Source organism: Canis lupus, chromosome 3 (assembly GCF_003254725.2).
Source record: "Canis lupus dingo isolate Sandy chromosome 3, ASM325472v2, whole genome shotgun sequence".
Lineage (NCBI taxonomy): Eukaryota > Metazoa > Chordata > Mammalia > Carnivora > Canidae > Canis > Canis lupus.
Window position 1 is genome coordinate 28,220,774 of NC_064245.1, and position 13,268 is coordinate 28,234,041.

Genomic DNA, 13,268 nt, shown 5'->3' on the forward strand with positions numbered 1-13,268 from the left:
TTATTGGGACTTCATCAAGATCAAAAGCTTCTGCACAGCAAAAGAAACAGTCAACAAACCTAAAAGACAACCTACAGAAAGGGAGAAGATACTTGCAAATGATCTATCAGATAAAGGGCTAGTATCCAAGATCTATAAAGAACTTATGAAACTCAACAGCAAAGAAACAAACAATCCAATCATGACATGGGCAGAAGACATGAACAGAAATCTCACAGAGGAAGACACAGACATGGCCAACAAGCACATGAGAAAATGCTCCGCATCACTGGCCATCAGGGAAATACAAATCAAAACCACAATGAGATCCCACCTCACACCAGTGAGAAGGGTGAAAATTAACAAGGCAGGAAACAACAACTGTTGGAGAGGATGTGGAGAAAGGGGAACACTCTTGAACTGTTGGTGGGAATGTGAACTGGTACAGCCGCTCTGGAAAACTGTGTGTAGGTTCCTCAAAGAGTTAAAAATTGAACTGTCCTACGACCCAGCAATTGCACTGCTGGGGATTTACCCCAAAGATATAGATGCAGTGAAATGGCAGGACACCCGCACCCCAATGTTTATAGCAGCAATGTCCACAATAGCCAAACTGTGGAAGGAGCCTCGGTGTCCATCGACAGATGAATGGATAAAGTAGATGTGGTCTATATATACAATGGAATATTACTCAGCCATCAGAAACAACAAATACCCAAAAAAAAAAAAAAAAAAAAAAAAAAACAACAAATACCCACCCACTATTTGCTTCGACGTGGATGGACCTGGAGGGTATTATGCTGAGTGAAGGAAGTCAATCGGAGAAGGACAAACATTGTATGGTCTCATTAATTTATATTAATTATATAAAAAATAGTGAAAGGGATTAAAAGGGAAAGGAGAGAAAATGAGTGGGAAATATCAGAGAGGGAGACAGAACATGAGAGACTCCTAACTCTGGGAAACAAACAAGGGGTAGTGGAAAGCAAGGCAGGCGGGGGGATGGGGTGACTGGGTGATGGGCACCGAGGGGAGCAACTGATGAGATGAGCACTGGGTGTTATGCTATATGTTGACAAATGGAACTCCCAATAAAAATATATACAAAGAAAAAGAGAGAGAGAGAGAGAGAGAGAGAATAGTCTTTCTAAAACTCGAATTGATCAATTCCATTATTTTCCTCTTGAAACTTCTTCTATGGCTCACCACCACTCTGGAGAAGATCCAAACTTCTTAACAAGTTTTCCCAGCTTACAAGATCCTGCAGAATATATCTTATGTGTGCAGCCTCCTCTTTCCCTGTCCTCCACAAACAACACCCCACATTCCCCCCCCCCCCCCGCCAATTCACGTACCAGGTTTATTTCCCGTCTATACTGAGCTACTTTTAAATATAGTATATATTTAAATATATAGTTAATATAGTTAATTATATATATATATATATATATATATATATATATAACCCTGAATATAGTTAATTTCTGCAACTAAATATAAAAAAGGCACCCCTTCTACATGGTATCTACTTACCCTCTCCCTTCTCCCAATTCCTTTACTTAGATAGCTAAGATACCATGATGAACAGGAGTTAAGATAATACTTTTAAAAACCTCACTACTAACAAGATCTCCAAAACTTAAGTGTCTCTCCTCTATGATCTCTAGAGAGATCTAGATGTCCCTATAAATAGCCACCAAATCAGTAAATTGTGGTACCTAATCACTTGTTTCTCCTTCACACCAAAAAGTTAGCTCTTTGAACTCATAGTGCAGTACTTGACACATAACTCATCATCATAAATGGTTAACAAATGAATGGAATCTGCAACATATCACAAAACCCTCTACTGTATTCTGAACTTAGGGAATAATTAAAGCAATGTCCAAAGAGATGTTGTCACAGTCAAGTTTCTTTGGCTAGCTATAGTCCTCGGTTATCAATCAAACACTAATCTAGGTGTGCTGTGAAGGTATTTTGTGCATGTGATTACTAATCAGTTGACTTTAAGAAAATCAGAGTGTTCTGAGTTATCTAGGTAGGCCTGATCCAATCAGTTGAAAGACTTAAGAATAGAACTAAGGTTTCTCTGAGGAAGAAGAAAACTCCTACCTGCAACTAGAACTTCTGCTTCTGGTTGAGATTTTCCAACCTTCCCTGACTGTCTATGGATTTCAGACTAACCTAGCAAGCCCCCACAACCACATAAGCCAATTCCTGTCAATAAATCTCTTTGTTCTGTTTCCCTGGTACAACATTGATTGATACAGGCATTTACTAAACAAAAGTAGACACTAAGTCAGATCCTGCAATATAAACTGATAAAGGGGTCAAGAAGATCAGGAAAAAAAAAAAAAAAGTTAATTTTAATTGAGAAAGCCCTGTGCTGTGCAACTCATGTTCCCTGTTTCACTTAATCCTCTTCTCAACACTATGGAAGTAGTTACTAGTCCCATTTCTTCCTACATTCAACAAATACTTTGAGTGCCTATCACATACAGTGACTCCAGATGTAAGAAACACAACCCAAAAAAAAGCAGACTAGGTCTCTGCTCTAATGGGGCTTAGAGGATAGGTGATGACACTGAACCTGAGTGGTTACAAAAGCCTGCCTCAGCTCACAAAGCTCTAAGTCAAGGAGCCAGAATTTCAATCTGAGTGTATGGTTCCAAAGCTAAAAGACATGTTCACCCAGAGGAACTTTAACAAGTTGAGTACCCAGAATGTAAGGTATATAAAGTGGCCTGTGTCCCAATGCTGCAGTGAGTAATACCTACAATAAATTCCCCAAGGGAAAAAAAAAAAAAAAAAAAGAATTACCTGATCCCTAACACATGGGTAATGAGAAAGATTCTGTGAAATAGACATGAAGACTTGAGCTAGATCTTGAAAGAACACTAGCAGGTCTTCAATTGACATAAAAGATGAAACAACCTAGGAGTCAAGAGGCATAGGATGAACATAAACTGGAACAAAGGAATGTAAGTAATATATATAAAGAAACTGAGAAATACAGTTTGACTAGAGGAGAGTCTGGATCCAGAAGCAGTAAAAGGTCAACACTAGCCCTATTTCGTACAACTACTAAAATCCCATTCCCAACCCAGTCCACTTCAAAAATCTTCAGAGTGTTGGGCTTGGTTTTTTGGGTTTTTTTTTTTTTGTTTTGTGTTTTGTTTTTTGTTTTTTGTTTTTTTAAAGATTAAGATAGTAACTACATATAAAACTGAAGGAAGTTGGGAGTCTGAGTGACCTAAAAAAAATTTCTGGGCTAGTTGAGGCCAGGAATCAAAAAGAAGAAAAGATGAAAAAGATTCAAAAAAGTATCTAGGAAAGTGACTTAAAAAGTATCAAAACCGGGACGCCTGGGTGGCTCAGCGGTTGAGCATCTGCCTTCAGCCCAGGGCATGATCCTGGAGTCCCGGGATCGAGTCCCACATCAGGCTCCCTGCATGGAGCCTGCCTCTCCCTTTGCCTATGTCTCTGCTTCTCTCTGTGTCTCTCATAAATAAATAAAATCTTAAAAAAAAAAAAAGTATCAAAAGCAGTCAAAGTGCTGACATAAATTTAAACGGAATCATGAGAAAATACTTAGCATTACCAAATTTATAGTAGGGACTTAATAAATGTTCCTTTTTAAAAAACAGCTTCCCTGAGATAAAAATTTGCATAATATACAATTTACTCTTTTAAAGTGTAGAATTAAGTGGGGTTTAATATTTATTCATAGTGTTGTGAGTATATCATGTATAAATCTAATTTCAGAAATTTTCATCACTCCAAAAAGAAATTTTATTTTATTTATTTTTTTATTTTTTTTTTTTTTCAAAAAGAAATTTTATAACCATTAGCAATCCTTCTCCGCCCTACCTCTGGGCGAAGGCAACCACCAATCTACTTTCTATCTCTATAGATTTGCCTGTTTTGGACACTTCATATAAATGAAATCATGTATTATGTGGTCTTAATTAAGTTTCTTGACTATGAATCAGAACTTTTGGAAGAAGAGCTAGTTCTGAGAAGAAACTGATGAGTCGCTAATGCATTACTGCGAGATGATGATACCAATCAACTGGAGATCTAAACACTCACGTTAGGTGCTTAGGTAAGCCAGCAAGTTGATTTTTATACAAAGCATTATGTCTTCCAACTCCAACATTCTAGGTTACCCACAACAGAGAAGAGAAGGAACCCAAAAAACAATGGAAGATACTAACATCTCCAAAGAAAAAGATTATATGGCACAAAAAGCAGAGAGTTGATTGCATTTAGAAGACCTATACTTAGGAGCTGGACAAAGAAATGAGGGAGAAAGAACAGCCTCAAAGGCAGGAGAATCAGCAGACAATTACAAAGTCTGAGGAAAAGGAGCCAATTGTAATATAGAAGACTGCAGAGTTCAAGAAAAAAAGGTAATTGCAAAAGGCTACAGAATTTAGTAACTTTCGGAGGCTGAGTTTTGATAGTACGTGTGAGTAGTTCAGAAAAGAAATAAAAGCTTTTAAAAGAGAGAAAATGAATAGCAAAATATGGGCAGAAAGAACACAGCCTAGGCTTCACAGTTTTGAGAAGAATAAAAGACAAAAGTGTAAGTAAAATATTTCAGGAGTGCAAAGTGTTCTTAAATATAAGGCACAATTATTCTAAGTAAAAAAAAAATTATTATTCTAAGTATTCTTTGTACATATTCTCAAGTTACCAGATAGTAAAAAACAAAGAGAAAACTGTTCTAAGGGATTATCTTCTTTAAAATGAGACCCACCAAAAAATCTTTATCATCTTAAAGCAGAGAGGTTATTCCCAGGGTTTCTAGATCATGTAGAATCTACATGTTTGAACACATGTGGAATATAAAAAATACGTATCCAAGACACAATAAAACTTTATATAAACAAATAAAACCACTGATTTCTCTCTCACTCTATGTAATGATTTTTTTTAAGGCTATAAAAATAACCATGGGAATTTTATAGAGAGAAGTATAGATAAGATAATTGGGCAGTCACTAAAAATTAATTCATGTTATAATCCAGCCCAAACCTGTCACCAGCTTGCTTTATACTCGTAATTCATGTTTTTCAATTTTAAATATATGCAAAACACACATTCCACACAATTTTACTTCTATGTATTAATCAGGATAATATACTTTATATTAAAAAAAAGAAATTTTTTTAAAAACATTTAAGAACATATTTTTTAAAATATTTCATTTATTCATGAAAGACACAGAGAGAGAGGCAGAGACACAGGCAGAGGAAGAAGCAGGCTCTCTGTGGGGAACCCGATGACAGTACTCAATCCCTGGACCCCAGGATCACACCCTGAGTTGAAGGCAGAGGCTCAACCACTGAGCCACTCAGATGTCCCAAGTACATATTTTCTTAAATTCCAAAATATTTTAAATGAGGTAGACTCTTCATCAAAGAAGACCTGAACTAAAAGGATTTTAAAATATTCCCTTTTTACAGAAGTTAAAAATGTGATGAAATTTTCTTTATGCTTAACTTCTAATTGTAAAAAGCTTAATCCTCAGAGAGCACACTTGCATAAGAAGAACAACAAAACAGCCAGAGGTTACACTGAATCAAGAGCAAAATGGGAAAATGGAAACTAAACAGAAAATTATATAAATTTACAGATGTAAAATTCACTTACCTTTTTAAACATAACTAGCGAGATGACTGCTGATGCTGTAAAAAGTGCCGCTATGATTATCATCATGATTCCAACGGGAATACTTTGGTTGAGACCAGTAAGGGATGAAATCCAACCACTAAGAAGTAATTTTTTAAAAAGGTATAATTAGACAAATAAGTGAATGCATGCCTTTTCAAAAATAACATAGCAACCAATACACATTCAGCACTTAAAAGCCAGGTAATATTCACTTCTTTAACTCATTTAATTCTCACAGTTCCATAAGAGAGATGATATTTTAAATCCCTATTTTGCACATCATCCTCTGAGTCAGAGATATTCACTAACGTGCTCAGAGTCACACATCTAAAAAATGACAGTCTAAATTCAAATCCAACACTAAGCACCAAGCCTTAAGTATGTACCACCAGATTTTACTTTTGTTTTTAAATATATGAGCTCATTATTACTTTACGTTCACTTAAATTCTACTTAATTATGGAAGAAAATATTTGCAAACTTCATATCCAACCAACAATTAGCATCCAGAATATATGAAGAACTTTCAAAGCTCAAGAGTTAGAAAAAAAATTCACTTAGAAAATGGGCAAAAAGCATGAAAAGATGTTTCTTCAAGATGATATAAAGAGGCAAATAATCACATAAAAAGATGTTCAACACCATGAGTCACTGGAGAAATACAACTTAAAATCTCAGTGAGGTATCACTATACATCTATCAGAATAGATAAATTTTAAAAAGTGACAACACTAAATGCTGGTCACGAGTGGAGACTGAGTCACTCATTGTTGGTAGGAATGTAAAATGATACAGCCATTCAGAAAAAGTCTGTTAGGTTCTTAAAAATCATTAAACATGCAACTTCGGATGAACCAACAATTATACTCTTGGGTATTTATCACAGAGAAGTGAAAATGGATGTTCACACAAAACTTGTTCATTAATGTTTACAGAGACTTTATTTTATAATAGACTAAAACCAGAAACAGTCCAGAGTCCTTCAACTAGTGAATGTTTAAACAAACTGTGGTATATCCACAATTTTATTCTGGAATAAAAACGAATTAACTACTGATACAATGACCTAGATGAATCTCCAGAGAACTATGCTGAGCACAAAAAGACAAAAGTTACATAGCCTATGGTTCCACTTATATAATATTCTTGAAATGACAAAATAAAATAGAAATGATGAACAGATTAGTGACTGCTGGGGTTAAGAAGGAAATGACAGCAGGACAGAAGTGAATGTGAATGTGCTATAAAAGGGCAACTTTTAAACATAAACAAAAATTTTAAATTTTTTTTTTTTTTAAGATTTTATTTATTTATTCATAGAAACACAGAGAGAGAATGAGAGTCAGAGACACAGGCAGAGGGAGAAGCAGGCTCCATGCTGAGAGCCTGACGTGGGACTTGATCCAGGATCTCCAGGATCATGCCCTGGGCTGAAGGCGGCGCTAAACCGCTGTGCCACCGGGTCTACCCCAAAAATTTTTAATTTTTAAAAGAGGTTGAGGTATCTTAAAACAGGTCATTCTGTATGCCACCTCTCTAGTAGCCTCCTGTGCTATGTAGCCACTACACAATGTTATGCTCGGGGATCCCTGGGTGGCGCAGCGGTTTAGCGTCTGCCTTTGGCCCAGGGCGCGATCCTGGAGACCCCGGATCGAATCCCACGTCGGGCTCCCTACATGGAGCCTGCTTCTCCCTCTGCCTATGTCTCTGCCTCTCTCTGTGACTATCATAAATAAATAAAATTAAAAAAAAAATAAAAAACACAATGTTATGCTCAATTTTAACACATTTTTCTAAATTCGTGCTGAAAAACAAATTTCAATTTAATAAGAAAAAACTTGTGCTGTTAACATAAGCAGTATGTTTTTTAAACATTTAAAATATTTCTTTTCCCTCATTTGCCAAAGACTAAACACACTATTTGAAATGATAATGTATGCTTTTTTTTTTTTTTAGAACTGATTTAAAGTATCCATATAAATTCTCTGCATGTATACATGACCATTAGGAGATCACAAAGCTACCAATCGTCTGATTGCCAGTCTCCACTCTGATTCAGAAGTAGCATACTAAATTTAAGTCCTCAATATAGTCTAGTTACCTACTTATTTCATGTATACAGTGGAACAAAGTGGCCTTGTGCATGCTTTTGCTTATAAAAATTCAACTGAATGCAACTCAGTTATAATAGAAGAGAGGGAGAGATAATTTTAGAGATGTGTACTCTTCCACCTACTGTTTCATTCAAGGAATGTTTGCTCCAAAGCATATGAAGTAAGATACCAATCTGCTATTATCTCCTAGCCGAAGTCTAAATAATTTGTTTCTGAGGGTCTAGGAGGGAGCATTGCATTGCATTTTTTAAAGACAAGTATCCATGTGCATGTGTGTGTATTTGTGTGTGTATGGAAATATATGTTTGTATAGCTAAAATAGCACTTTAAACATAATAGCCTTTTCCTTAAAATCCTAGAAGTTCTTTTCTCTCCCTTCCACAATCCTTAGCCCAGCTATTTGATGACTCCTCAAGTCTCCTTTTCACTCTTCCTCTTAGTCCTCTTATACACACATTTAATGTAAACTAGCTATAGTATGCTGTTTTTAAAAATGGCAACATAATTTTCAGTAGAATGTGCCCAGAGGTTATGCCTTTGACATTTTTTTAAGCTACAGTTTTTACTATTTTTATTTTTGTTTACTTTTGCTAATCTGCCTTTTCTATGTTAACTATTTTTAGGAAGCCAAAAATAATACAGAGATAAACATATTAAACATATTACTAGATAAACATATTAAAACTAGAGTAATTAAAGTAAATGACTTACCAGTTGCCCCAATTATGAAATCCTGCAGCTTGGAGTACATGAACAGCAAACTGACAAATATAGACGAAGAAGAATACAAAGAATCTGAATGAACTGTCACTCCTTTGGAAAAGGAAAAAAAAAAAAAAAGGAAGGGAGAGAAACAAGAGGAAGTGTCATTTTTCTCAATATCTTTATATTCCCATGTTGATATTCAAATACTGAGAAATAAAAATATTTTTAAAAATAACACTGGCAACTATTTAAGGGTATCAAAATAATATATGTGAACCCTTTTTCCAAATACTCAATGATGACACTGTAACTCCAAACTCATTTTTTGTCCTTTCAATTTTCAATGGTATCACAAACATCTTGGCAAAAAGGTTTTTGTTTTCTTTTAAATTACTCAATAGTTTCATTGAGTTTAATTAACATACAGTAAGCTGCAAGTATTTTACATATACATTTTGATAAGTCTGACATATATGCATACCCATGCATCTACTTCAATCAAAATACTAAGCATTTCCCAAAAGTCTCCTTGTGCACCTCAATAATCCCTCCCTTTTCATCCCACCCACTGCTTTGTCACTATAGTTTTCATATTTTAGAATTTTAAATAAATGAGATAATTTATTTATGAACAATAAAGTATATACTTTTTCTTTCAACACAATTATTTTGAGATTAACTCAGGTTGTTGCACATATCAAGACCATTCCTTTTCACTGACTAGTATTCCACTGTACATATATACCACAGTCTGTCAATTCATTGACCTACTGATAACCTTTTAGGTTATTTCTTGTTTTTTCACTATTACAAATAAAGGTGTTATTAATATTAACATTCATGTATAAGTCTTCACATGAATATAAATTTCCTCTTCTCTTGGTTAACTACCTAAAAGTAGAATGGCTAGATCACATAATAGGTATATCCTTCATTTCTAAGAAACTGCCAAACTGTTTTCCAAAGGGGTTATTTCATTTTAAAGTCACAGTGACACTGTAGAAGTATTGCAATTCCTCCACATCTCACCAACACTTGGTATGATCAATCCTTTACATTTTAGCCACTCTAGTAGGTATATAAATGCTATCTCAATTGGTTTGAATTTGGTTGAGCACTTTTTCATTGCCTTTTGCCATCAGTTTATCTTCTATGGTGAACTGTTAAAATCCTTTTCCAAGGTTTTACATGTTTTTTCCTCTTATTGTTAGGTTTTGTGAGTTTGAATATATCAGTTGTTCATCAAATACATGTTTGGCAGGATTTTCTCCCAATCTCCAGGAGAAATTAGCTCTCCAAATTTCTTCCCTTTTTCAAAGTTGTTTTGGTTATTCTAGGCTTTTACATTTCTATATGCCTTTTAGAATCACCTTGTTTACTTCTATAAAACAATCTGCTGGGACTTTTATTGGAATTGCACTGCATTTAAAGATAATTTTGAGATCACATCACTATAATATCAAGTCTTCTCAGCTATTAACAAGGTATATTTCTCCATTTCTATTTTCTAAATAGATGATCAAGTAATCTGCACATAAAGACAGTTTTACTTCTTCCTTTCTAATCTGGATGCCTTTTCTTTGTTTTTCTTGCCTGTTTATATTGGACAGAACTTCCACTAGAATGTTTTATGGAAGTGTTAAGAATGAACATCTTTATCTTATTCTTAACCTTAGGTAGAAAGATTTAGTCTTTCACCATTAAGTATGGTGTTAGCTGTTACAGTTTTTCATAGATATTCTTTATCAAGTCGATAAAGTTCTTTTTTAAAAAAGATTTATTTTAGAGAAAGAGTAAGAGCACACAGCTGGGAGGGGCAGAAGAGAGGGAGTGAGAGTCTCAAGCAGACTCTATGCTTAGAGTGGAGCCCAACACAGGGCTGAATCCCATAACCTTGAGATCACGACGGTAGCCAAAACCAAGAGTCAGTTACTAAACCAACTGCACCACCAGTGGCCCTGCTAAAATTCTTCTAAGTTTAGTGAGTGTTTTCATCATGAGTGACTGAGTGTTGTATTTTATCAAATGCTTCTTCTACATTAAGATAATCATATGGTTTTTCTATTCATAATATGGTAAAATATGCTAATTTTTAGGTGTTAAACCAACCCTGAATTCTTAGAAAAGTTCTACCTACTTGATAATGACATATGTTGGATTTGATTTGTTTGGCAAGATTTTTAACCATCCCAAATTTACTCCATTTTCTTTTCATTGCAGTGACCATTCTAACCCCAAAACACATTTTTAAGGCTCAGCATTTCAACTTTCTCAGTCTCAGAATAAAACTATTTCCTTCACCAGGGATGAAAACAGAAGCCAAAGAAATAAACCTCAACTTTCTTCTCCATACAATGACTTTCCAAGTTTATACATACCACCAAACCAACTTATTGTTTATCTATGAGGACACAGTATCACTTATTTCAAAATTAACACTTGCATAAAAATCTTCAATCCATCAGTCTAGTTCCTCTGGAGCACTCTACTTCAGTAGTTACTTATCTTCTTCCCTAATTTGTCTTCAGTTCTTCCACTAGGATCTTCCCCGTGTATAAACACATAATTCTCATCTTCAACTAGCCCTCCTTTTAATCCTGTCTCCCCTGCTAAATTTCTACCTACTCGATCTTCCTCCTTCCCATCAATAAGAAGTCTTGATTTTCCCCACTTCCCTTCTTCCTATTCACTTCTCAAACCATTGTAACTTGGCGTTTCTTCACCTATTTTTCCAGAGGTACTTCAAAGTCATGGGCAATCTATGAATTTCCAAATCAAATTTCTCAAGTCTCTATTTTTTTTAATGTCATCTCACTAAAGAGCTTTTTTTTTTTAAAGATTTTATTTATTCATGAGAGACACAGAAAGAGAGGCAGAGACATAGCAGATGGAGAAGCACGGTCCGTTCAGGGAGCCAGATGTGGGACTCGATCCTGGGACTCCAGAATCACGCCCTGAGCCAAAGGCAGAAGCTCAACCACTGAGCCACCCAGGCATCCCACTAAAGATCTTTCTTAATCACTCTTTGACTTTGACTTCTATAATATTACTCACTTCTACTTCTGTTTCTTCTCCAATCCCCATTGCTTCTCATCTCTTATCTCAAGATATACCTCCATGTCATACTATAAAATTGTCTTTACAGGAATGCTTCCTAGGTGGTGCTTACATCTTCTAATGTTTGACCCACTGAGAATCGAATGAAGTTCAAATAATGTAACCCAGCATATAAAAATTGCTTCATAATAGAAACTGGAAGAACATGTCTTGTTATCTCAATGCTTTTCTTTATACTATGTATAAAATGCCCAATACCATCCTCTTTTCTGCTTGGCAAACACATACTCAGCTTTTAAGATGAGTCACTAAGTCTACCCCACACTAAAATAGAGGACAATTAGGCTCTACCCCTTAGCAAGAGTAGAATTCACAATTATTATTTAAAATGCTGTAAGAAAGATTTGTCCTTTCAGCTCTGTTTATTAATCACTTGTTTCTATCAGTATGGACTCATGGATATTTATTTTATTCTTTAGGTTAAAATTAAACACTATCATTATTTTGTTGCTAAAACTGTTCCAACTTATTAGCCTTTTAGAATCTGTTTGCTTAAGCACTTGATCTCAATCCCACAACCCTGAGCTGAAATCAAGAGGCAGACACTCAAACCACTGAGCCATCCAGGTGCCCCACATTGCCTCATTTTTAACTTAACAAGCAGTCACTGAAAATATAGCTCTTTATATCAAACTGACATAAAAACATGTGAATCTGACTATGCTGTGAAAACAGTTTTAAGATAGTTATAATCCCTGCCAAAAGCCTAAAAATTAAATTTATATGAAAAAAAATTGAGCTAATCATAGAGTTAAAAAGTATATTAAGTATAAATAACTTCCCATATACCAAAGAGAGGAAGACTCTGTAAAGCATTAATTAATAAACTTGACCAATACAATCATCACATGAATATCAAGTTCATTTGAGATGCTTGAGGGTAAAGCCAGGTAAGGCTAGAGAGCTATCAAAGTGACAGGTCACCCAGGTGAAGGGCTGTACCAGAGCTAAAATCCAAAGAAGTCCAGGAGAAAAAGACATTATCAGGGGTGTAGGACTTCTATCGGCATCCAGAACCAAAAGGGGTAGATCTTGTATATTGCAAAAGATTAGGAAATAAACTGTATAAATAACCCAGCTTGTATATAGCCATTTTAAGCCAAAGAAGGAAAAGTACAAATATACTTGGGGAAAAAAACACCCTCAATGATTTAAGCTAAGCAGTTTTAAATTGTAACATGACTCAGTTTATAATCAAGTATTTATGGTATTGTGAATATATATTCATAATAAACCTACCTATATCATCTATTTCTTCATCAGAATCAATCAATAAATAATAAAAGTTTTCTACTACTTGCCATGCTAGCTCTTCCAGATCAAAGTCTACTGGAAAACTGAACCTCAAGCCAGTTTGTTTTGGCTTAATGTCTTCAAATAATATACTAGCAAGTTACAACACACCTTTTCTAAGATTTCTTTGAGAGAGAAAGAGAGAGCACGTGAGCAGGAGAGGGGAAGAAAGAGGGAAGAGAGAATCCCAAGCAGACTTCCACAAAATATAGAGCCCAACCATTGGGCTCAGTCCCACAACCCGTGAGATCATGACCTGAGCTGAAACCAAGAGCTAGACACTCAACTGACTGCACGCCCGGGGGATCCAGAGAGAGAGAATCTTGGGCTCCACACACAGTGGAGCCCCATATGGGGCTCAATCTCGTAACACTGAGATCA

General features: G+C 35.3%; 1 protein-coding gene across 3 annotated transcripts in view; it reads right to left on the minus strand.

Annotated features, from left to right (window-relative positions):
* The window catches only part of SCAMP1 (secretory carrier membrane protein 1), a 120,769-nt gene that overhangs the window by 16,820 nt on the left and 90,681 nt on the right, over positions 1-13,268 (minus strand). For all 3 annotated transcript variants that reach the window (XM_025437241.3, XM_025437242.3, XM_025437243.3), the window contains 2 exons: positions 8,484-8,585; positions 5,638-5,755 (listed from right to left, as the gene is read on the minus strand). In XM_025437241.3, the coding sequence (XP_025293026.1) occupies positions 5,638-5,755; positions 8,484-8,585 (220 nt within the window). The remainder of the gene's footprint in view (positions 1-5,637; positions 5,756-8,483; positions 8,586-13,268) is intronic.